General features: G+C 49.7%; 1 protein-coding gene across 3 annotated transcripts in view; it reads left to right on the top strand.

Annotated features, from left to right (window-relative positions):
* Positions 1-24,857, top strand: part of ACTN1 (actinin alpha 1) — a 91,343-nt gene that overhangs the window by 45,587 nt on the left and 20,899 nt on the right. For all 3 annotated transcript variants that reach the window (XM_039875339.1, XM_039875341.1, XM_039875340.1), the window contains exons 2-8: positions 3,452-3,566; positions 7,191-7,310; positions 14,193-14,279; positions 16,079-16,166; positions 16,723-16,801; positions 21,079-21,160; positions 22,381-22,466. In XM_039875339.1, coding sequence (XP_039731273.1) covers positions 3,452-3,566; positions 7,191-7,310; positions 14,193-14,279; positions 16,079-16,166; positions 16,723-16,801; positions 21,079-21,160; positions 22,381-22,466 — 657 coding nt within the window. The remainder of the gene's footprint in view (positions 1-3,451; positions 3,567-7,190; positions 7,311-14,192; positions 14,280-16,078; positions 16,167-16,722; positions 16,802-21,078; positions 21,161-22,380; positions 22,467-24,857) is intronic.

Genomic DNA, 24,857 nt, shown 5'->3' with positions numbered 1-24,857 from the left:
GAGGACATGGAGCCCTGAATCTCTACGTGGCTGTTGGCATTGCTCCTTGCCGGACCCATGGGCACTGGTAAGGGTCAGGTGCCCTTCTCCATCATAATGTGTAAGCTTAAGCGTCAAGGCCAAGGCCCGCCCTGCACCCAAGGAGAGGCTCTGTGTGTGCGTGGACACCCGTGTTGCTGACACTACCGTCTCCCCTCTTTGTGTTCATTAGCCTCCTCTGCTTGGGGTCCACAAGGCCACTGTCACAAAACTGCAGCTTCCCTGCCCACCCCCCCCCCCCCATTTTAGCCTCCTTTTCCATAACATACTCCACACTAATTGGAAAAAACAAAAAAGATTTTCTCAGACATAACCGGGTGTCGTCTTGAAAACGCTGTGAGCACGTGCAGTGGCAGAGCCCAGGACAGGTTTGGTGGGCTGGGAGTACAGAGGGGCGAGCGCTCTGAGGCCATCATCCATGAGAAGGGTTCAGGGGAGCTCGTTCTTCTCCTCTTACCATTTACCGAGCACTTTCTAAGTGGCAGGCACTTCATAAATATTTCTAGTTAATCCTTCTGGTTTTTACAAAGTGCTGTCACTATCCCCATTTACTGTTTAGGGAACCGAGGCTTAGGGAGGGCCATCCGAAGGCCACGTTAGCTGGTAAACAGTGGATGTGAACATTGAACCCAGACCCAGTGCATGGGGAAGTGCCTCTGCCTAATCACTGAGTCACCTCCATTTCCTCCTCAGGTCTGAGCTTCGAGACAGGTGCTGCTTGTGCGGGGGAACCTTCCTGCTTGGGAGGTGCTCAGAGGCTCCTTCGAGGCCAGCACCTGTGGGAGCCGGGCTTGGGCCTTGCAGGTTTTAACAAAGCACAGTCCCCAAGACTTCACAATAAGGCTTTGTTTGGGAGACCTGAGCAAACACGGGTGCGGCTCTGTCTCCCGGGCTCCGAGTCCGGCTTCCCCAGGAAATGGGGCAGGCTGCTTTCAACGGTACTTTTCCTCTTGCAGAGCAGTATCTCTTTACAAAAGCGGCCTCTTCCTCCTTCCTGGCACCCCAACCCCCCTCCACAACTGGGTGGTAAACAGTGAGGTTCCCCAGCCCCCCAGCCATGGGGGTACAGGCGATTCCCAGCAGAACCCTGGCCAGCCCGGACTTGAGACTAGCCTTTATCCTCGTCCTCCTGAGTCCCCAGGGAGAGGCTGAGTGTGGGCCTGGAATGGAGATGAGAGAGAGCAAGGTGCTGTGGCAATACAAGATGGTCATAAATGAAGAAAGTCCCACACCCCATGAATGTACAGTGTGATGACACCCGGCAGAAGTGCGTATATGGACAGACGATAGCTGGGAGAGATCGTGGAACCACAAAATAAATTGTATTTATTTTAAAGATTTAGAAACTCTTTATTATTTTTTATAACAGCAAAAGTTACAATAAAATGAAAATTAAAAGCCAAGTGTGTACGCTCTCATCTCCTGCCAGGTTTGTGATGCCAGCGCTAGAGGCAGGGCACCCAGCAGATAGATACTCTTTCTTGTCCTGACGCATTCCCTTTCCTCTGAGCTGTCTTCTGCTTCCGGAGGGTCCCTGAGAGCTCCGTGCGGCCCATCACCCCCCTGCACTTAAACACCATTCAGCATCACCCACACATGCAGTTGGACCTTACAGGACCTCCCACTTTGCATGGGTTCCTAACTTGCTCCTTAACCAGTTGCCTGATTTTTATATCCACTAGAATGTTTGCTGCACAGGGCAGGGTTTTTTTCTCTTTCGTTCACTGCTGTGTTCCTGCCCTGGGACTCAAGGGAGAGCATTGAGTCCATCCCAGTCTGGAGCTGACAAGTGGCCAGGCAAGGACCATGCAGTGGATATCGACAATGTTGGAGTGGGTGCAGGATGCTGTGGGCTCTGTGCCCCCAACCCAGACTAGGAGGGTGGCTGTCAGGAAAGCTTCCTGGAATGGGTGATATATCTTAGCACAATCTTGAAAGATGAGTGTGAGTTAGCCAGGTGTGATATAGAGGACATTCCAAGCTGAGGAATCGGCGTCTGTCCCCTGCTTATCCCCAAGCTCTGTCAGTCTTCCCAAAGCTTTGGGATAGCACACATGGGAATGTGTCTGGCCTACAGAGTGGAGATGTGTTTGTAGGGGCAGAGAAGTATCCTTTATTGGTAAGTTCCTAGTGAGGCATGATTTAAAGATGGGGTAGTTATTATGACACCTTGGAGTGACATCTGCGTGGACTGACATCTGCTCACAGGCTTTTCAGTTCTTGCGTATAAACCTATGCGGCCGTTTATTTCCTCCAGTAATCATTGGTGTAGTGTTCTTCTTCTCATTCACTGCCACTTTACTTTGGAGTTCTCCAGGGCAAGGGGAAGTGGTGGTGGGAATCATGAGTCTGGTGACCTTTCCAAGAAGGAAGGGTATTTCTAGTGTGGCTGCTACTGTTATGATGAATAATGCACTGCTCACCATTGCAACCTCAAGGGCAAGTGGGAAGAGAGCTGAGCCGACTGGTCCTGCTGTGGGGGATTGAACAATGGCTCTTGAAGTACCGCCCCCCCACCCCCCACCTCCCGTAGCTGAGTGCTGTTTGGTGCAGAGAAGTATGGAGTTGCCAAGGAACAGGTTGGATCTGAAGCAGGAGAGCGCTTCTGTCTGTTTCCAGTAGAATATGTCAGCTGGGGAGAGACACCTGCCCAAGTTGTAGACAGGCATGCGAAATTTAAGTGCACACTTGTGTTTATTGAGTCATCCTGTTCCTCGTGCGAGCCACCAGGGGGTGCTGTTGGCACAGGGCAGCTTGTTTGGTGGCCTGCCTCCCTGATCATCTGCTTGATAAAACAGCTTCATTTTTGCTGCTCTCCTCCCACAGACTAGAATATTGCAACAGTGATGGTCTTTCATTTAGTCTGCTTACATTCCCTTTCTGGAATTCTTCCACATACTTTTGCAGCCTAAGGTGCCTTTACTCCCTGCCCCAAACACGCAGACATACGCACTGAGTACTTACCTTTCTCATTCCTTATCCCAACACCATGCCTCTGAGCTGTGTCTCTAACAAAACTGATTGTTCCTTTCCCTCAGCTAGCTGCAGAGTGGACAAAGATTTAATAAACAAATTTACCTTTAAGGTGTTAATGAGGTTTAATATGTTCCCTCTGGGGTACTCTGCCTTAACACTGTGAAGATTGGAATTAAACCTTGTGACCTAAGAGATGAATTTCTGGCACTTCTAAATGTGTGTGAGGTGATGTTTTCGGTAGATGGTTGAGAGGGTAGATGTTAAAGAAGGGTGCTGCTTCGTCTGTCCCTCCGGTGCCACCTATGCCTTATACAGAACAAGCTGAAAGATGGTGTGGGGCAGGCAAGTCCCCGGACCCATGGAGGCCTTGTGTGAGGGCCTCAGAGACCATGACTTGTGGGGAGTCTGACTACTCGCTCTTCTTTTCTTTGCCTAGACATTCACGGCGTGGTGCAACTCCCACCTCCGCAAGGCGGGGACGCAGATCGAGAACATCGAGGAGGACTTCCGGGACGGCCTGAAGCTCATGCTGCTGCTGGAGGTCATCTCAGGTGAGAGGGACCACTGGCCTTGGGAGTGCCAGGTGGCCAGGACCACCCTGGCCCAGGATAAGCTGCTGTCCGCAGGGTTCTGCTGCTTTGAGACGGCTGCCCTGGCTCCTCTGGCGCTGCTGTCTCATTGCTCATGGCTAGCTTTGGGTCTCTTGAAAGAAGCTGGGGATGACATGTGTGGATTCAAACGAAGAGACTGAGTTTCGTCCTGGCTCTGCCACTGGCCAACCATGTGTTCTTGGACAAGTTCTTGCCTTTCTGCTCCAGGATCCTCATTTGCAAAAAGATGGAGTTTCAAGTTCTGTATATTCTGTCTCCTTCTATTACCCTTCTTTTACACTGGCTACCATGGTGTTAGTGTGGGCCTGTGTCGACTGTCACTCACTTGATGCCACAGAAGCCCTTGAGCACCTCCCAGCTCCTCCATTCCCACTGCAGTCCGTCATCCACACCACAGCCAGAGGGTTCGTGCAACCACCAAATATGGTTGCGTGGTTCCCTGGTCGAAACCTTTCGGCCCTCCCCAGGGCTTTGAGCCTGCAGCCTACATTCCTTAGCATAGCTTACAGGATCCTTCATGAGCTGCCACCTGCTTTATTTTCAACTAGCTGTTCCTAAAACGGCCTTGAACCTAGGACCCTCTGCCACCCTAGAGACATGCAGCCCTCCCAGATGACACGCTCTCTGTGCTCTGTGCTTTTACACAAGCTTTGACTGCTTTTTTTTACCCCAGTACATTGGTCTGTTTCCCTTTCCTGTGAAATCTGTGTTTATGTTGGGGGTGGGTTTGTAAAATATACATAACATAAATGTACATAATGTCAAGTTTACCATTTTGACCATTTTTAAGTGTACAGCTCTGTGGCGTTAAGTACATTCACATTGTCATTCAGCTGTCACCACCATCCATCTCCAGAACTTTTTCATCATTCCACACGAAGCTCCGTACTCATTAAACACTAACTCTCCATCCCTCCCTCTTCCCAGCCCGACACCACCATTCTTTCTGTCTCGAATGTGCCTACTCTAGGCACCTCATGTAAGTGGAATCATACAGTATTTATCCATTTGTGACTGACTTACTTCATTTATCATAATGTTGTCCAGTTTCTTGCACGTTGTAGCATGTGTTAGAATTTCCTTCCTTTTTAATTTTTTTAGCCGAGTAACGTTCCATTGTATACACACACCACATTTTGTTTCTTCATTCGTCGTGGATTAGCACGTGGGGTGCCTCCACCTCTTGGCATTTGTAGGTGATGCTGCTGTGAACATGGCTGCACACATACCGATGTGAGTTCTTGCTCTCGGTTCTTTTGGGTGCATATTTAGAAGTAGAATTGCTGGGTTATGTGGTAATGCCATGTTGAAGTTTTTTAGGAACTGCCATGCTGTTTTCCTCCAGCCGCCTTTCAGAGTGTCTTTCCCTTCTGCCTCCCCCAACATTTCTTAAACATTTTTCTAGTTTAAGCAAATAAACCTGGCATTGTTCTTTTTCATTCTTCGAAACTCAGCTCAGACTTTGGCTTCCCCATCTCCCGAACCCCCCATTGCAACTCGAGCGGTTGCCCTCCTCTGGGCCCCAATAACACCCCATTAATTCCTCTCTCGTGTCTTTGCCACCTAGTTTCATCATTTTGGCCCTCAACGCTGAGGTTCTTGAAGCAGGGACGGCCCCTTCTCTGTGTCCCAAGTGCTTGGAACTGCCCTTGGCACGTAGGTGATACTCAATAAATACTAGAGGGACGGAATGCCCGAGCTGGGCTTTTCTGCATCGCCATGAGTGCATTCCCACTGAATGGCCAGCTTGTGCCCAAGGGGAACCTGTGCACGTCTCTGAAGTGGGCTCTTCTCTTTCCCGGGGCTCACGGAGATCAAGTCACTGAGACGTTGACTTTTTCTCCTTGAGCATCTCTGGAGATGGGTAGGATGACAGGAGAAGGAAGGGGATGCTGCCTGCAGAGGTCCTCGAAGTGCGGTCCCTGGACCACACACAGCAGAATCGGAGACCCCACCCCAGACCTCCTAAATCAGAAACCTAGGGGTTAGGGGAAGGGGCTGGACAGCTGCAGTTAGCAGGTTCTCCAGGTGGTTTTGTGCTACTGAAGTTGAAAACCATTGGCCTTGCTGTCTCCACTGTCCTCTGGGAGAGGTCCCAGACCAGCCAGTGTGCACAGCGGGTGGGCTGGCTGGGAGCTCAGGCCCAGAAGGCCCTGAGGGCTGGAGCATTAGTGGAAGCTGCCTAGGTATGGGGGGTGGGAGGGGCACACAAGGCACTGTCTCCATCTCTCCTATAGGAGGGAGCCCCTGTGGCTTCTCATCTGCTCAGGAGGACAGTGGGGGGTGCCTTGCCAAGGAGAGGCAGGGCAGCAGCCACAGCCCCTGAAGAGCCAGAAGTGGAAAGTCTTGATTTAATAATAAAAACCCAGCTGTGCTTCCATGAGAGCTGCCAGGCCAAATCACATCTGTGGCAGGAAGTCTGCTCTCTTCTAGAAGCTGGGGGCCCCCTGAGAATGCTGCTCTGACAGGGTGGCCCCGGCCCCGCTCACCAGCCCCCTGAGCCCTCTCAGCCAGCTGCTGACATTCACGGGGGAGCGAGGCTGGTCTGGTCTGGTCTGCTTTGGGGGTCATGGCAGGCGCAAGGATCCTGCGTTTCAGGCTCGAGGATGGTGGTTCTCAGCCTTTTGAGATCCCTGGCCTCTTAGAGACTCTGAAAGCTGGGTGCCCCTTCCCCAGATGCGTGGCACATACTTTTTAAAATAGTTTCAGGAGGTTTCTGGATGCCACTGCACTGGGATAAAAGTGTTTTTAATGGGGTCTTTGGAGAACTAGCTCCTCTACCCCTGTTTCCTCGCAGCTTCTGGCCCCAAAACCTGAACCTCAGAAGCTTCCATTTGGGAGGTGGGGGTTTGACTCGGAGCTGAGCCAAGGGTGCCCCTGGGAGGCAGTAATGGGACAAGAGCTCCGATTCTTAAATGAGAGAGGGATACTGTGGATAACTCCATTTAAACACCCAGGGGACTTTTTCAAAATACTCTAGAGTGACCCACATCCCTTCCCAGACCCGGCAGTCGGGACTAGAGGGAGTTCAGGGTCTTTGCATGTGCTGTTCCTTCTGCCTTGATCACCATTCCTTGTAGTCTAGGTCTAGCTGCCCTCCCACTTAGGCCTTCCCTGACCCCTCTGAAACTCCTCATCCTCCAACCCGCCCTCCTCCTCTGCAGCCTCTTTTTAAGCAATTCTTTTAAGCATTTATCCTTCTTGGTATTTGTACATATTTGTGTGTTTCTCTGTTGAAGGTCTGTATCTCACTCTGGACCCTAAGTACACGAAGGCAGCGGACTGTTTTGTTCACCTCCACGTTCCTAGCACCCAGCCGAGTTTCCAACACGTCTTAGGGGCTTCGTACAGAACCGTTGTGTGGCGGCGAGCAGTTTAGATCTGAGACGTGGAGGAAGTAGAGGGCAGGGTTCTCACGCCCCGCCGGGGCGGCGTCCTGCACGGAAGCTGCACGGGCGTGCGTCCGTCAACGCTGTGCCCTGAGCGAGGGTGTCGTGGCAGTAACCCCGGCTCCTGCAGAGCAGCATCTCACCTCCCCTTTTTCTGCCCTGGGTCTCTATTCAGGTGAACGTCTGGCCAAGCCGGAGAGAGGCAAAATGAGGGTACATAAGATCTCCAATGTCAACAAGGCCCTGGACTTCATAGCCAGCAAGGGGGTCAAGCTGGTGTCCATTGGAGCGGAAGGTAAGGCCTTGCCCGCTGGCTGCTTCTCGGAGCCTAAGTTTCTGCTCTCCTGGTTCCCTGGACCTTTTTTTTTCTCTCCTGATTCCTGGGCCCACGCATCCCTGGGGGCGTTGGGAAGCGGGGCGCCCACCACCTCCATCTGGTCGACCTGTGGATTCTTCATGTAGCACTTTCCAGCCAGTGTCAGCCTCGCCCACGCGCTGGCCCCCTCAGTCAGTCCCAGCGCTGGACCCCTGCGTGCGTGCAGGGCCGCCTCCCTCATCGCAGGTCTGGCTTTGCTGCCCGACGCGGGAGAGGGCGCAGGCGCAGGCCGGCGGAGGCTCACGGCTGTCCTGAGGCTCCACGGAGCCCCAAGAAGACTGACGCCCACAAGCCCATAGGGACGTTCTTAACAGCGTTTCCCGCAGAGTGGCCTCTTGGCTCTTTTTCCTTCACTTAAACTTGGTTAAAGCTCCGTTTGAATTGTTGTTACCATTACCATGTTCTTAATGGTTGAAAGGGGGGAGCACCGCCTCTGCGTGCTCTGTGGCGGCTTTGAAGGATGTGGGGAAGGTCAAGGTGATTAGAACAGAATGCCGTGACCAGGCCCTGGCAGGACCAGGTCCCATGGATTCAGTAGGTTTATTGGGCACCTGCTGTGTGTGCCAGAGACTGAAAGATAAGTAAGACAGCTTCCCTCCCTCCCTCCTTTCTTTCCTTCCTTCCTCTCATCCTTCTTCCCTTCCCTCCCTCCTCCCTTTCCTTCCTTCTTCTTCCACCTTCCTCCCTCCTTCCTAGAACTTTTTTTCATCCTTCTTCCTTCTTTCCTTCCTTCTTCTTCCTCCTCCTCCCACTCTCCCCATCTGATCCATCCTCCTCCTCCTCCTCTCCTATCTCCATCCTTCCTCCCTTCCCCTCTGCCTCCTCCTCCTCTTCTTCTTCTGCCTGCTGAGACACAGCTGCGGGCCGTAATTATTGTGCGCACTCCCTCGGTGGCAGGTCCTGTGCCGCCACCCTCTGCACCAGTGATCTTGTTTAATCCTCACTGCAGCCCTATAAAGAGGCTCTAATTTTTATTTCCATTTCAGAAAAAGAAAGCAGAAGTCTAATGAGAGTAAGTAACTTTTTCAAGTTACCATCATCAGTCAGTGGCCAAACCAGAACTCAAATCAGGGTCTGCGTGAAGCCAGAGAACTGCCTTTCCTCGAAGAGGTGGGGCCTGGCTCTCGTAAATCCACACCAGCCGGCGGCCTCTCCTCCGGTTGATGATTTTAAAGTCCCCCCACCTCCTCTTTTTTTTCTAGAAATTGGGAGACTTTATGTTGCTACATCAAACTGAGAAACTTTAGCGCAGGAGTCTGCAAACCATAGTCCATGGGGTCAAATCTGGCCAGCGTAGGTTTTTATAAATATTGGAGCTTGGCCACACTGTTTGCTCGCACGTTGTTGTGGCTGCTTTCCTGTTAGGACAGCAGAGTTGAGCAGTTGCAACACAGACTGTATGGCCTGCAAAGCCAAAACTATTTCCTGTCAGGCCATTTACAGAAAAAGTTTGCCTACCCTGCCTTATCAAGGACTAGGGCTGGTGCTTGAGGCAGTCACGGGTGGTGCCGCATGCATCCCAGCAGCCCCTTCATCTGTGAGGCAGAAACAGCATCTTTTACATCCTTGTGGCCCCAGCTCCTCACCATGTGATGCACAGAGTAGGTGCTCAGTTGATGGTGGAAAGGCACACATAGCAGGGTACTTTGCTTTAAGGAGTGGTATTCTCGCCTTTAATGCGTAAAAAAAAAAAAAAAAGTAGTTCAACTAGGGACTTGGCAAAAAAAAGTGTCAACTAAGCAGGGATGGGAGGCCAAAGAAATTGCCACCTGGGTGGTCTGGTACAAGCTCAGATGCCCGCTGGGGCAGGGAAGTGACGGAGGTGTGGGGCGGGCCAGCGGCAAGTGGTAGGGACGGTTGGGGACTGTGGAGGGCCTGGCAGGGCACATCCTTCTAAGCGGGCAGCGGCCGCATAGATCCAACCAACTATTGCTATGTGGGAATTCAGGTCTCGCATTGCTAGATTTATCACTTTTTAAAAAGCCAGAAATCTAGATTTTTAGAAAGGAAAATTTAACAAGTACTTGAGAAAAGAAAATTTTTTTAAGACTTTGAGCAGCAAAGGAGAAAGAGGGAGAGAATCGCGCTTGCTCAGTTCCAGATCTGAGCCTGGCTAGACAGGACACTTTGCATGCTTGTCCCCCTTCCCCTGGGAGCGGACCTGGAGCGTGAGTATCGCCGACCACAGTTCACAGTCACGAAAGCTGAGGCTCAGCTGAGTTGCTGGCGTGGAAGCACGTCGCGAGGTCGCGTGCAGGCTCTGGGCCAGACTGCTTCCACATGGCGGAGCTAGGACCGAACCCAGGGTTCTGGGCTCCAGAACTGAGGTCTGAGCCCTTTCCCATCACCCCCAGGCATTGCTGCCTCCCCTGCCGGGGTTCAGGACAAAACTCTCACGTGTGATTTTCCTCAGCTGTGAAGTAGCAAGTCAGATGGGCTGTGCTCGCCTCAGCGGACGGGTGAGGAGCAGAGACGGAAACTCTCACCGCTACCTCTGATATTCTGGGAAGTCACTTAGGCTAGGTGGCCCTGGTTTTCCAGTCTCTTTCACACGGGCCTTCTTCAGATTTTCTAAAGGCTCCTTTAAAATGAGGTAGTTAATTTCTCACTGCCCTAGGGAGCCAGTGCTTTAAGCCGAGGCTTCCGCCTTGCAGTCATCTCTTGTTTCAAGCTGAGCATCAGGCTCGTGCAGGGTCGGCCCCTCTGCTGGAAACGGGATGAGCCAGGAAACTAGACGAGGCTCCAGATGGGTTTTCCGTAGTTTAATGAAATGGAGTTTACTGCTGTAGACTAAAACAAAAGGCAGCGGAGTGGATCACCTGCAGGGAGCTCTCCTGGGGGTTAGGGTGGGGGAGATGTTTCACGGTGTCCTGACTGTGGAGCATCCTGGGCCCATGTGCTGTGGGGATCAGGCCCTGTGGGGACAGAAGACTCAGACCTTGGAAGGATTGCCACGTGGTGCCAGGATTAAACTCTCTGATCCACCATGAAGTGCAGAGCCAGGCCCAGAAGGGAGGCCCTCTGGGCAGGCTGATTGTGGTTGACATGCAGAACCTTGGGGACTGGACCGGGGATGGGGGGCCTGGGTCGGGCACACGATTCTTGTTCTTGAAGGTGTTCAGATGGAGGCTGGAGGCCAGGAACCTCCATACCTTGGAGAGAGGTCAATTAGAGCCCTATGATATCTCATATGATCCTTGATTCTAGAATGTCTTAGAGTCATGATTGGGGCTTGACCTGGCTGAGTAGTTGGGGTTTAAGCAAGTAAGAGGACCCACCTGGGTTTTTTAATTTTTTAATTTTTAGCCCTTTGGGCAGGGAAAACATGATGGCTCTGGGTGCCAAGAGCCCAGGGGTGGTCGCGATGATTTAGTGTCTGTTCTCAGATGGAGGAGACAGTGGGTGCAATAGCTACAGCATCGGTCTGGGACGTGGTGACTCCTGAGGGTCTAGTTTCTGTCCTGTGGGATTTCTTCAGCATCATTCATTCTCCTGTCTGAATGCTGCGTGGATGACTGTGACGCTGAGGGGGCTGAAGCGGGGAAGGGAGAGGTAGGTGCTGAGCAAACACCAGGATGTGAATCAATCCTGCGAATAGCTTTGTAGACCAGGAATGTCAGAAACATGCCTCCACTTCTTCCCACACCCACGGCAGATGTTCATTTGTTATTATGGTTTTTCCCATGGGGCCCAGTCCTGGCCTTGGGACCCTCCTTTTGGACCAGCATTCCAGGCAGACCCCTGACATAAAGCTGCCTGTGAGATGAGGCATCCCTCTCCAAACACAGGTGCCTGGGGAGAGGATCTGCCATTCTGGGGAGGGTTACACGCTGAGGGTGGATGGGAGTCAGGTGGGCACTGGGGCTGGGGTGCTGCACAGGATGTTCACAGAACACACCCCTCTCTTTGCCTACACTTGGCTCCTCTGTTTTCTGGAGTGAAACTGCTTCTCTGGTATGAGTGAGGGTTCAGTAAGTAAAAATCCCTGAGGGTTTCTGGGGAAGGAGGAGAGGAGTAAGTAAGCAAGACCCGAGAAAGAAGCTGCCTTGTCTTCCTTAGTGCTGGGAGGGCACTGAGTTCAAGGCCAGTGGGAAGCCCAGGTATTTGGCCTTCAGAAGTGGGGCAGCGTATGGGGGGCACAGGGTGGGGAGGAGGCCAACACTGCAGCCTCCACTCCTGGAAAGGCCGAGTGACAGCATTACCACCAGAACTTTTTCTAGACTGTAAATAAAATTCCCCTTGTATTCAAAATGCTATTCATAAAATTTTGTAGCTGCTTTTTCTACTTTCCATATTACTATATCAAGATTTTTCCAAGTCGTTAAAAACTCGTGAATATAATTTTAATGGCTGTGTTAATCATCTGTTTGTTGAATACAGTTGCCCTCTGTCCCAGACCTGGGTCCTTCCTATTGTGTTCTCGGGGCTAATAGGCCTGCGTGACTTCTGCCCGTTCACCCACATGTGGTTAGTGTCCTCCAGTGTGGTTCGTTCCTTTATTGGTTCATTCATCCAGCAAACGTGCCAGGTACTGTGCTTGGCCCTAAGCAGTGATTTAAAACAAAAAACCATTACTCACATGGAGCTTATGTTCTAGAAGGGGGAAAGAAAATGCACACATACCTATGTCAGATGGAGAAAAATTACAGTGAGGAGTAAAGCGGGTGGTCAAGGAACGACTCAGCGAGAGGGAGGAGGGTGAGTGGAGATGGGAGGGAGGCGAGTGGAGATGGGAGGGAGGCGAGGGACGAACCGTGTGGATATACAGGGAGCGGGGAGAGCTGTGACTGGAGCAGGCGGAGGGAGAAGGGGTCTGAGGCCCAGAGAGGCCCAGCTGGCCACCGGCTTTGACTGTGAGTGAGATGGGAAGCCGTGGAGGTTTTGAGCAGAGAGGTGACGGGGTCTGGGGATTTACTCGTTCACACTTGTACTTTGTATATCCGTGTGACTTCCACCTTGGGGCGTGATAAGTGACCGCACAAACACCTGTATACGGCAGCCTTACTCTGTGTTTCACATCTTTGCTAGGGATAGGTTCCCAGAGGTAGAATTTCACTCTCAGAAAGTTGAACAGCTCCAAGATGCTTACTCCCTGTTGCTGAATTATTTCCCAGAAAGTTTTTTTTTTTTTTAAGCCAATGTCCACTTTTAGCCACATTGTGGTAGCCTTACCATGAAAGTGTGAGTTTGCTTTTTAAAAAATTTTGCTAATTTAATAGCTGGGAAAATGGTGTTTTATTTCTTTAATTAGAAGTGAGATCGAATATCCTTATGAATGGGTTATTTCTAGTTTGTTTTGTGAAGTGTCTATTCATGTCTTTTGCCTATTTATCTATTGTGAATTTAGGCTTTTATTCTTGGAAATTTATATAAGCTTTTTAAACATTACAAATGTGAAACCATTGGAAGTCGCAAATGAAAGGGTATTTTAGAAATGTAAAACCTTTATGTAGTGATTCTTACCTTATTAACTGACTCGACTTCCCCCAGCGTGCTCTGCAAAGAGCTGGCTGCCTGTTTTACTTGTCCAGGAAAATGGTCACACGCTGCTATAGTTCCCTGTGTCTCTAACCTGGGCCCTCTGATTTGAGTCTGGGCCCCACTGGTATCTGGGGCTCTGGGAGGGGCATTTAAGCCATCCTGTGAGCAGGAAGAGTTACATCCTGTCCTGTGTCCAAAGCGGACACTGCTCCTCCTCTGCTCAGCACCTCAGTGCAGGCTCAACAGTCACCTGCCGCTGAGAAGCCCCAGCAGTGCCCTGTACCTTGTTGGTTGTACAGCAGCATGCAGTTTGCCCTCCCTTCTAAGGAAGGGAATGAGCTCTTAGGGTGTAATTTCCTTAATGGACTCCACTCTTGTTTAAGAGGTATGTGGGAAGCAAACCCTAGTGGGTGTGGGCTCAAGGAACCAGGAGTCCTGGAAGTTGCCCCTTCTCATGGTTCTGTTGTGTCTCCCCTAAAAACTAGTGTTGCACGTAGGAAAAAATAAAGAATCTTTGGGTGCCTAACTCTTCACTGAGAATACCATACCACAGGCTCAGATTACTGTCTCCTGGTCTGGAAGCAGATGAGATTAAGGAGTAGACATTTGATTGTCACCTGCTCAGCCCCCAAGACCACAAATGATTCCATGTCTGAGGTTCCTTCAAGACAGGGCTTCTTTATGATTGTATTGCCTGATACAGAAAAAAAAAAACTACTTCATAGAATTTATAGCATATTTAAAAAGTCTAAAAAGTGCTACTTGGACTGAATTTAGTAGGGTAGCTCTTAGTCATGATCTTGAAGCTGTTTGATTTTTCTTTAATTAAAAAATACCCAACTAATGGCATTATGAGGTTGATGTGAGAGTCTGTGGCTCCTTCAAGGTGGCTGTTTACAAACCTTTCTTAGGTTCTGTTGCCTGGACTGGCTCTCTGGGTATGGATGGCTATTTTGACAGTTGCAACTTTCCAGAGGTCTCTACCTCACAGAGTTGCTAGTACCTTCGCAGTGGCTTAGAAATCCTCCCTCTTTGTCAGGCTGGTGAACGCGGCTGGTGGTTTAAGATACCTCCTCTGTTGCCTTTCCTGACCTACCCAGTAGAATCGACCACCCATACCTCATATTCCCAGGACGCCCCAGGTCTTGTTACCTGTGACATATAATTACACCAACTTTAAACAACATACTGACTGCCCTCTAGAAGTGGAGCTGTGTGGTCTTTGATTCCCTACATGGCGTGCAGAGCGTCACGGGCACTCAGGGAATTTTTACTCCATCCCTGCTAACACCCATCCTAACACGTCTGCTCTTCCTGTAGAAATTGTGGACGGGAACGTGAAAATGACCCTGGGCATGATCTGGACCATCATCCTCCGCTTCGCCATCCAGGACATCTCTGTGGAAGGTAGGTCTTCTGCTCTGCTCCGTTTCATCTCATTCCCCGCCAGCCTGCCCCCACCCCTCCCCGCCAGTGCCTTCACTGTTCATGTCTTCCTTCCTGGGCTCAGCCTGGGGAGCTCTCTTACCCGGGCAATGGGGCTTGATCATGGGCCACATCCTGAACTTTCAACCCATTGCTGGCATCTGTCCACTCTCCTAGTCTGTAGAGAAGTTAAGAACTGTGTGGAGTGCCGGTTCCCACAGGTATGGTGGCCCTTGGGAACCCTCCCACCCCCACTTCGAGAAAGCCCAAGGCTGCAGTGGAGAAGTGTATTGGAAATCCCACCTGGCTCTTGGATTGTTAAATCCGAAAGGGTAGGAGAATAGCAACCAAGAGGGCGAACCGACCCCGCCCGCCCCCCAGGGCCTCCACTCTGCTCCCAGGGCACCCTCTGGTGGCCACTTCGCAGATCTGCAAAGGGCCACTGCCACAGTTGGGTCAGTGATCTCTGAACTTTTGATTCCACATTCCAGCGACTTTTAGGCTGATATGTGTGTATTTATTTTGTCAAAAATTATATTTACGTATTGCTTTGCATATTATAAAACACATACCAAAATGAATTTTAATAAGATGGGATAGAGATATTTTAAAAATATTTTAAATTCGTTTTAATGTCTCATAAATCTTGAAAAGATTTTTATTCAAAGTAACTTTTTAATGAGAACAGTGTGGACTGAATTGCTTTGTCATGGAAGTCTTGGCTTGACACTTGGTGATACAATGATGTGAATGTCTGTTTGGTTTATAAATACGTGGTATTTAGGGCGGAAGTGGTTTAAAAGATGCCCACAGTAGTCACTTAGGGCATGGTTCTTGTTAGCGGTGGTAGACATAAATCCATTTTTCAAATAGCCTTCTTGATGAATTTGATTGTTTTTGGAGCAGGCTTCTTGTCAGCTCTGATTAAATCGTTTTAATCTTGTAGTCGTTGATGAAGAGCTTGAACTAAGAGCATTAGCTTTGCTCACTTTTTAATTGCTTGTGCTTGAATTATATTATTTTTGTAGGAATTGTTTAATGTCATTTTAAAGTCTGTTTTGTGAGTTGAAAGTAAATGAGACTCAGGAAGCCACTTCACTGGGTACCATAACCTGTAATTCACAGATGTGAGCACATGGGCAGTGTGGTTTACAGCTTTCCTGTGCCAGGATTTCCCAGGGTCCCCTCATATTTGCCTTATCTTACAGACTTTGTTGTTGATGCATGTGTTAAATATAAGGAAACCTTGTCATTTGGACAAACACTACATCTGAATAGGAGTCCTAATGCTTTTTTCCCTCGTGGCTGCGTGCACTCCACAAGGCACATGCACTCCTGTCTGGAGATTCCTACACTTTAAATGTCATCTAAATCAACCCTTCCTCCCTTAATTGGCCACCTGACCTAGGTTGCCAACTCATTTTGTATTGCTATCATTTCTTAAGTAAAATAGAGTGACAGGGAGATAGTCTGAAAGGCCATCATCTCAGTATTTCAGCGTGTAATATGGCTAGCTCTGAAAAGCTGCCTAGTGTGCTTCTGTGTTTATCAGATAATTTCTCAACCTTTGTCAGGGAAATAGACTTGATGGCCTGATAGCAGCAGGGTTGGAATCCAGGGCTCTTTGTGTGGACCCCTTATGTGAAAGAGCATGGACCCTGTGGCCACAGTGAGGCCTCCCATGAGTCAACAGCCCTCCCTCCACCAAGCCAGCCCACTGACCTCTGCTCATTGTCTCCTTCCCTACCTGACCTCTCTGTCTGTTGTCCCTTTCCCCACAGAGACTTCGGCGAAGGAAGGGCTGCTCCTGTGGTGTCAGAGAAAGACAGCCCCTTATAAAAACGTCAACATCCAGAACTTCCACATAAGGTGAGTGGCGGGGCTGAGGGGCTCTTACAGAATAAGGCTGCTTCCCTCAGGCCCCTCAGGCCCCCTTGGCTGGGTGGTCTCAGCTCTAGTACAGAGCAAAGGCCCTTGGGGAAGAGGTCGCTTTTTATGGGAAGGCAGTGCTGCCGACTGTGGTGCCCCCTCTTCCGTCCAGCGGTGTCTCGGACATGGCTACAGCCTCATACACATTTGGTTGATGCTCGGACTACTGGGGAACTCCCTAAGGACAGTGCCTGAGAAGTTCCACCCTGGGGTTATGGAATGGAACAGACAGGCGCATGGCCTTGGTGGAGCGTAGAGTGGGATGTGGCATGTATCTCAACTTGCCAAATCCCACAAAGTCTTGACGCCAGTGCTTGGGGTTGTGGCAGAAAGAAATGTCCCTTTGCTTCCTGTCTTCTGACTCCTGCTCCGAAGGGTTACGAGATCGCCTCTAGAAGAAAGGGGACCCCTGCCTAGTGCTTTACCCTTAGTGCAAAGCCCCATTCACCAGCTCGCCCCACCTTCTCTCCCCCCCGCCCTCCGCCCGCCCGGGCAGCTGGAAGGACGGCCTTGGCTTCTGTGCCTTGATCCACCGACATCGGCCTGAGCTGATTGACTACGGGAAGCTACGGAAGGTATGTGCAACTCACCTGACCGCCCACTGCAGCTCCTGGCCCCTGGTCCTAGGCGGGTGGGGTTGGGCCCCTTCTTCTGAGAGCCTGTGGCCCAGCGCGCGGGGTGTCAGTCTTCTTAGATTCGCCAAGAAGACAGACTGTCTAGAAGTAAGAGAAAAACACCTTCACTGTTCGGGCCGCCTCAGTCCTATGCTCGCACAGCAAGTGTGTTTGTGCCCACATGCCCCTTCCATCAGGAGGGCATGAGAGCCACCACAGCAACTTTGCTGCGGTGATGGAATAGCAAATGGCATTTCCTCCTGTTTTTCTGGGTTTCGTCAGGAGGACGTGTTACTTTCATAATTTAAAATATCACGTATTCTTCGGAGCACTTATCTCAGCCTTGTCCGAGGCTTGCTGTGCAGTCCTGGGCAGGTTCCCACCATGGATTTGGTTTCTCTCAACGCTGGAATTTGGCTGTAGGAGTTTTATTTGCTGCTCTTGATTTCTTTTATGTTTCAAGCATGAAGCTGTTGGGGGATTTTCTCGAGTGTGTGTGTGCTGAGCAGCATACCAGGAGGTGGGAACTGTGTTCCTAGCCTCATGGTGGTTCTTAGCATCTGGGCTGGTTAAAAGACACTGGCCTAGACCTTGGAGACTGTACTCACCCTGTCTTCTGTCTCAGCCCATCCGTGCCTCAGCCACCCCTGGAGCCCTCCCCATGTCCCAGTTGATGATCTAGAGCTTGGGTTGGAATGTTACCTTTCTATGCTTGAATCTCGTATTTCTCCACTTGATCTTGACACTTGGAGAACACAGTGTTCAGTGAAGGTCCCCACCTTGCCTGTGCCCTCACGAAGGGCCTCTGCTGCTTCTCAGTGACCAAGCAAAGCTTGACGTTGCCTGCACCAGGCCCTCGGTTTCCAGGCTGTGGGGGAGTGAGCTGCCAATAAGGGTTTGTGAGAGAGGAAAGGAATTGATTCTCATCCTCTCTCATCATCCTAAGCTGGGCCGGAAGCTTGAGGCTGGGGCTTCTGCCTACAAAGAAGGGCCTACCTTCTGAAGGAGAGGAGCCTGCTGCCTGGCCCTCTGCATGGCTGTTTCCAGGTGTGGGTGGACAGGGGACAGCCCTTCCCAAGCTAGTCTCTTAGGGGATAAGAGGGCCCCAGCTTTCTAAATCAGCTGCTTTGCAAAGACAAAAATCAGTGTGAGAACCCCCTTGACCTACCTGAAAGCTCTGTGGCCAAATCAAACAGGACAGAAGGCAGAAATCCTACAGGTGGTGATGTTTTCTTTTAAGGCATCGTCACATACCTCCTAACTGTTCACCTGATGGACTTTGGTTGACAGGTGTGCATATGTCTGTGTCCCTGTTCGGGTGTGCTGGGTGGCAGTGGCCAGTTAATCCACAGCTGTTCTCCACCCCCATGTAAAGTGTGCTTGTGCTGCTGACTGTGGCTCTCTGGTCCCTCTCCCCATCCCACAGTCTCCAGGTGCCTCCTCCATTTGGGAGTTGAGAGTCCAGGGGTCTTTGTCTGATACCTGGACAGCTCTCTCCCCGCCCTTCGTCCCTCTCTGTGTCTTTTCATTTCTCTCTGCTCATTGTGTCTGTCTGTCTCCCCCTCTCTTTAATTCAGTAGCATCAACAAAATCCAGCCCAATGCTAGTGTAGACCTGATCCCACTAAACCGTGGGTACGTTCTGGAAAGCATAGGGTGCCAGGGCCGCTGGTGCTTGGACACAGGGGAGAGCCAAGGGGCTCTGACTAGATGTTCATCCTCCATGCACCAGCCTTAGGTGGGCGTGGGGGCTGGCGAGCCCTGGGAACCAGGTGGGGCAGGCAGGTGCAAAGCCAGGACTAAGGACTGCTCAAGGCCCAAGGCGGAAATAACATTTGCTGCTTGGCAGTTTTTTTCTTACCATTCTGGAAGCTGTTGGAGACTTTCCCAGAAGGACTCCACCTTCTCTATTTTGAGTGATTTCTTCCTGAAAGTGTCACAAATGAATATATTTATCTTTTTATACCCCGCGTTCTGACCTTAGCAAATGGGGAAACAGTCCTGGGCTGACAGAACTAGCTTTCTTTACTCTGGGGAGCCAAAATGGGAGGTCCAGCAAGGCATTCCCCCCCCACTAAGCTGGGGCTTTTTTGCCACATTAAAAGTTTTTAAGTTGTGATAAAGTATGCCTAACATAAAATTTACCATTTTAATATTCCTTATTTTTCTATTATAGTTGGCATACATTATATTAGTTTCAGGTGTACAGCATAGTGATCTGAGATCTATATAACTCACAAAGTGATCACCCCAATAAATCTAGTACCCCTCTGCTCCCATACTTATATGTTAAATTTTATCGATTGTATTCCTTATACTATGCTTTATATCTCCATGACTATTTTCTAACTACCCATTTGTATTTCTTAATTCCTTTGCCCTTTTTCACCGACCCCCCAACCCCCTCCCATCTGGTAACCCTCAAAATCCTCTATGAGTTTGTTTCCATTTTATTGTTGTTGTTGATTTTGTTCCTTACATTCCACAGGTACATGAAATCATATGGCATTTGTCTTTCTCTATCTGATTTACTCCATTCAGCACAATACCCTCTAGGTCCATCATGCAATATCTTTTTCCATCCCTTTACTTTTATTCTGTGTGTTTCTTTTAATCTGAAGTGAGTCTCTTGTAGGCAGCATATGTAAGAGTCTTGTTTTCTTATCCATTTAGCCACCCTATTTTTGACTGGTGCAATTAATTCTTTTTCATTTGAAGTACTTGTCGATATATAGTTATTGCCATTGTTTATTCATATTTTTGGCACATATTTTTTTTTCTTCTTAAAGAAGTCCCTCCAACATTTCCTGTAATACTGTCTTGGTGATGATGAACTTCTTTAGCTTTTTCTTGTCTGGGAAGCTCTTTATCTGTCCTTTACTCTAAATGATAGCTTTACTGGATAAAGTAATCTTGGTTGTAGATCCTGGGTTTTCATCACTTTGAATATTTTGTGCCAAGCCCTCTCCTGCCAAGTTTCTTTTGAGAAATCAGCAGCTGCCTGTCTTATGGGAGCTCCCTTGTAACTAACTGCTTTCCTTTTGCTGCTTTTAAGATTCTCTCTTTGTATTTAACTTTTGGCATATTAATTATGATGTGACTTGGTGTGGGCCTCTTTGGGTTCATCTTGTTTGGGACTCTGCATTCTTGGGCTTGTATGTCTATTTCCTTCAAGTTAGGGAAGTTTTCCGTCATCATTTCTTCAAATAGGTTTCCAACTTCTTTCTTCTCTCTCTTCTGATTTTCTGTTACCCCTATGATGCAAATATTGTTAGGCTTAATGTTTTCTCATAGGCTCCTTAAATTATCTTCATTTTTTTGGATTCTTTTTTCTTACTGATGTTTTGATTGAGTGTCCTCTGCTACCTCATCCTCTATATCGGTGATTTGATTCTCTCTGCTTCATGCACTCTGTTGATTCCACTAGTATAGTCTTCATCTCAGATATTGTATTCTTCATTTCTGACTGGTTCCCTTTTTAATCATTTTTAATTGTACAGTTTAGTGGCATTAAGTACATTTGTACTGGTTAGCAACCATCACCACCACTGTCTATCTCCAGAACTCTTTATCTTGTAAAACTGAGTCATATAGTAATTCTATGTTGAGCATTTTGAGGAACCTCCATACTGTTTTCATAGCAGCTGCACCATTTTACAATCCCACCAACAGCGCACAAGGGTCCAAATTTCTTTACATACTCACTAATCCCCAATAAGTTTTTTTGAGAAGGTAGCAGAAATCCAAATTGTCAGAAGGCTGTGGCTATTCGAAGGAGCCCCCAGATTTCATGGAATGTGAGCACCAAAGGGGCTTGAGAGCTCCTAGTCCAGTTCTGGAGTAACAGATGTAGAAAACTGAGGTCAGATTACCTACCAGTCCTGCTGACTGATGGCAGAGGCTGAAGCCAGAAGCCAAGACTGATGGCACCCAGGCCAGTGCTCTGTTCTCACACTCACTTTTAGCAGTTCTTTCTTGAGCTGTAGGCCAATATTCTTCACCCCATTTCTCTGACAAAGAAACTAAGGCTTGAGGAGGAAAGATGGCTTTTTAAACCTCCAGCCAACGAGCTCTGGTAGTGAGGCCAGGTTTCTACACCCAGGGGTGGCTCTCGAGAACCGAGCTTGGGAGGGGATGAAGTAGTCTCCTCTGCTCCCAAGAACGGGCAGTCACCCAGGTGGGAGTAGCCAGTGACTTGTCATACCTCTCACTGTCTGACCCCCTGCTCCTCTTCTCTAGGATGATCCACTCACAAATCTGAACACGGCCTTCGATGTGGCAGAGAAATACCTGGACATCCCCAAGATGTTGGATGCTGAAGGTAAAGGCTTAATCTCTGGGATCCCATTTGGGGAGCCTGGGGTGTCACCTGCCTCTCAGAGATTCCACAGTTCCCTAAGGTTTGGAGAGAGAGGTGATAGCTGGTACTGAAAGGAATTGGAGGCTGTTTCTGCTTGGCTGCCTGAGGACTATTTCTCTTAGTCTTGGAGTCGGGTAGCAGTGCTTGGGTGGGACATGATGTTCCTTTGCTGTTGTGGGGGAAGGGAAAGGATCATTTCCCCCTACACTCCTTGGTTCTCCACCTGGGGCCCTGTAAAGTAACTGATAGAAAAACAGATGAACAAGAGAAAGCAATCAAGTTTATTAATGTGTGCATCACACAGATACAGGGGAGTTTGCAGTGATGAGTAACCCGAGGAAGTGGTTAGAGTTTGGGGTCTATATACATACCTCACTTCATAGGGGAAAAGGAGTGGAGAGAACTGGCACTTAGGAAAATCAAAAGACTTTTTGGAAAGATGAACGGTCCCTTTGGAGATGTGATGGTTTGTGACAGTAGTTGTTGTGTGTGTGTGTGTGTGGGGGGCACATTTTCAAACATAAACAAAAGTAGAGAGAAAAGTATAATGAACTTCCATATACCCGTCATCCAGATAGAACAGTTGTTGAGATTTCGTCTTACTCTTTTTCTTTCTCTCTTCCGTTTTCCTTGCTGAAATATTTTAAAGCAAATCCTAGACGTCACAGCATCTCACTGATACATACTTCAGGCTATATACCTTTAAAATATGGATATTTTCTTAAATATCCATTATCCGTAAAGCGATGTTACCACCTTGCAAATTGACAGTAATTCCTAGATAAATTAAAATTTGAAATTAAAATCCCCATTTTCTTTTTAGAGTTGATTCGTTTTAAGCAGCCTCCAAACAACGTCTGCACATGGCGTTTAGTTGTTACATTTCTTGTCTTTTCTAATCTGTATCCCTTTTTCCTCCCCCCCGACCCCTTTTGTTTCTGCCATTGAACTGGTTGCAGAAACTGGGCCAGCTGCCCCATGGAATGTTTCTTATTCTGGCTTCCTCGGGGTCCCATTTCACTCTTTCCTCTCACATTCCCGTAAGTGGAAGTTGATGCCAGAAGATAGTTAGATTCAGGCTCAGCATTTTGGCAGGAAGACTTGGTGGTTCTGGGAGCATCACATCAGGAGGTATATCATGTGTTCACCAGTTGACTTTAACTCCAGATTTTTCTTGACAGACATCGTTGGGACCGCCCGACCAGATGAGAAAGCCATCATGACTTACGTGTCCAGCTTCTACCACGCCTTCTCCGGAGCCCAGAAGGTACCGGGAGCCCCTGCTCCTTCCTTGCCCAGCACACCTCATGCCGGACTCCAAACCGTGCCTTCCCGCCCACCCCCGCCTCCCCCTGGCGACAGGGTCTGGATGGTCTGTCTCCTTGGTAGAGTTAGCCTCCGGTGCCACTGTGGCATGTTGTTCTTGCTCAACTCCGTCCCCGCCTGCACCACTTCTCTTCTCTCTCATCTTCCTCTTCTGTCTCTGAGAAAACTGGGTAAGAACTCAGCTTCCGGGATCCACACGACTGTCTTAAGCAGGAAGGGCTGCATGGGCGAAACAGGCAGGGGTGGCACCGTGGGCAGCAGCCCCTCTGTGCCCACCTCCATCGGAGCTAGAGGCTTGATCAGAGCTGCAGGGCCTCCCCTAGGCAGGCAGATCTGGGGAAGTATCTCCTGTCTTCACTAACCTATTTTGCAAAGGTGTCACGAAGCCCACACTTTTCTTCCACTCGTGGACGTGATTTGGTAAATCTGTGCACAGTCCCTTTGGGCTTTGGTGCCTTCTCCTATATCCTGCCCAGGACCCCTCCGCAGGGTCACTCTGCATGCTGTGTTCCTGGACATAAGCACAACCCTTGTAAGGAAGAAGGCGAGGTGGTGGGCAGCTGTGAGCCCCTTCAAGTGTCCTGGCCCAGTGTTGCTCAGAGAGGCCTGAGGTTAAAGTCCAGGTGTGCCTGTTCTGCAGTATGCAGGGGTACCACAGCTGAAGGGCATCATTCACACTGCAGACACTGACGACTTGAGTGTTTTGTTTTCCTTGCCAACCTTGCCTCAGGCAGCAGAAGCCAGGTTCCCCTCACAGGCAGGAACACAGAACCACAGGCTTGGCCTTCACAGCTTTGGGCTGTGGACCTGTCACGCGCTTAGGCAAACTTCCCACCCTCAGCATGGCATCTGAGTGACCTGTCCCGAAATGCATGATGGGGGCACTTTCCCCACCTGTCCCCACCTGTCCCCACGTGTCCCCATCTGCACAGCCTTCCCCTGACACTCACTCTCCCTTCCTCGTCTCAGACTGTGCTCTCTTCCATCCCACCCCCCTTCTCTTCCCATCATCTCATTTTTCCTTTTTCTACCCATTCCCTCATTTCTTTCTGTCTTGTGTTCTTTCTGTCCACTGTGGCTGTTTGGGTTTATTCTGTGCTGCTGCTGCCCACTTTCTTCTCTCAACCTCTTCTCCTTCTCTGTGCAGATGTGTAGGCACGCTAAGGCTGGATGGGAAGGCCATGTGACCTAATGTTTCATGTCACTGCCACACCTTCTCGGGTGCGCAGAAGGTGAGCTCTCCCTTGGCCTCGCCCACTCTCCCTGCCGCCCTCTGCCCATCTCTTTATCCTCCCTGGATAGTCCAACAGCCTCTTAGGGCTCCAGCTCCTGAAATGATGAGAGGAGAGGTTAGAGACGCCCCTTCCTGTTCTTGCAGGAGAGCAGGACACACTCTGAACCTTGGCCAGGGCAATACTTGAAGATGCCGGAGAACTCCAGCCTCTGAATGGCCTCTAGCATCTCTGTCCTTACAGTCATGGCATAGTTGGTGTCACAAACGGGAAGGAAGTCTGTGGTCTCAGCTCCATCCCTGACCCCTGAGTTGAGAGCCCTTATCCCAAGCAGCACAGCTCTTGGCTGTGTTTCCTGATTATTCCCTTAAATATGCAGGCTCCCTTCACTTCTTTCTCTCCCTCCTTCCTTTTTAAGCAAGACCATCTTCTCAAATAATCCAGCAGCCAAGGCAGGAAGAAAGCTTCCCACCTTCTCCCTGGTGTCCAGGCTGGAGGCTCAGAGCCCTGCCTGATCTTTCCAACCAGGCCTGCCATGGACAGCAGTGCAGGTTGCACGCCACACAAGGGTGCCTGCCCTGTGTGCACCATAGACAATGAAGATTTGAATATCTATTACTAAAATCCCGTAGATAGCAGTAAAAATGTCCTCTAACATATTCATATGACAGCTTTTCAGCAGAAGTGCCTTGAGAAAGAGGTACCTTTAAAAATAACACAAAGGCACTGTTTGGGCTAGTGGCAGGCCTATTCCTGGCCTGGAGGGGCACTCAGGGCCTTCCTCACCTTCCTTCTAGGCTTCATTGGTGCTGAGTGGGACAAGATGCAGCCCCTCCTGGAGGCTCCCTCATAGGCATCCCGGCCCTCCCAGGATGCCCAGCTCCTTCCAGCCTCTTGCAACTTCTTCTCTGGCCTGCCTCTTGCTGCTTCTTTCTCTTTGTCCCTCCTCTGCTGCTCGTCTCTCTCCTGTCAACTTCTTCTGGCCCCTCTTACCTCCGACCTTTTAGCCAGGATGTGAGCAGCATCGATCTACTTGCCTTGGTGGGCTCCCAGCCCTGATACCAGACAGTCTGCTTGCCCGTGTTCATGGCTAGGCTGAG

Source organism: Pteropus medius, unplaced genomic scaffold (assembly GCF_902729225.1).
Source record: "Pteropus medius unplaced genomic scaffold, Ma_sr-lr_union100, whole genome shotgun sequence".
Classification (NCBI taxonomy): Eukaryota; Metazoa; Chordata; class Mammalia; order Chiroptera; family Pteropodidae; genus Pteropus; species Pteropus medius.
The sequence above is the reverse complement of the archived record's forward strand: the minus strand, read 5'-3'. Positions and strand labels throughout refer to the sequence as shown.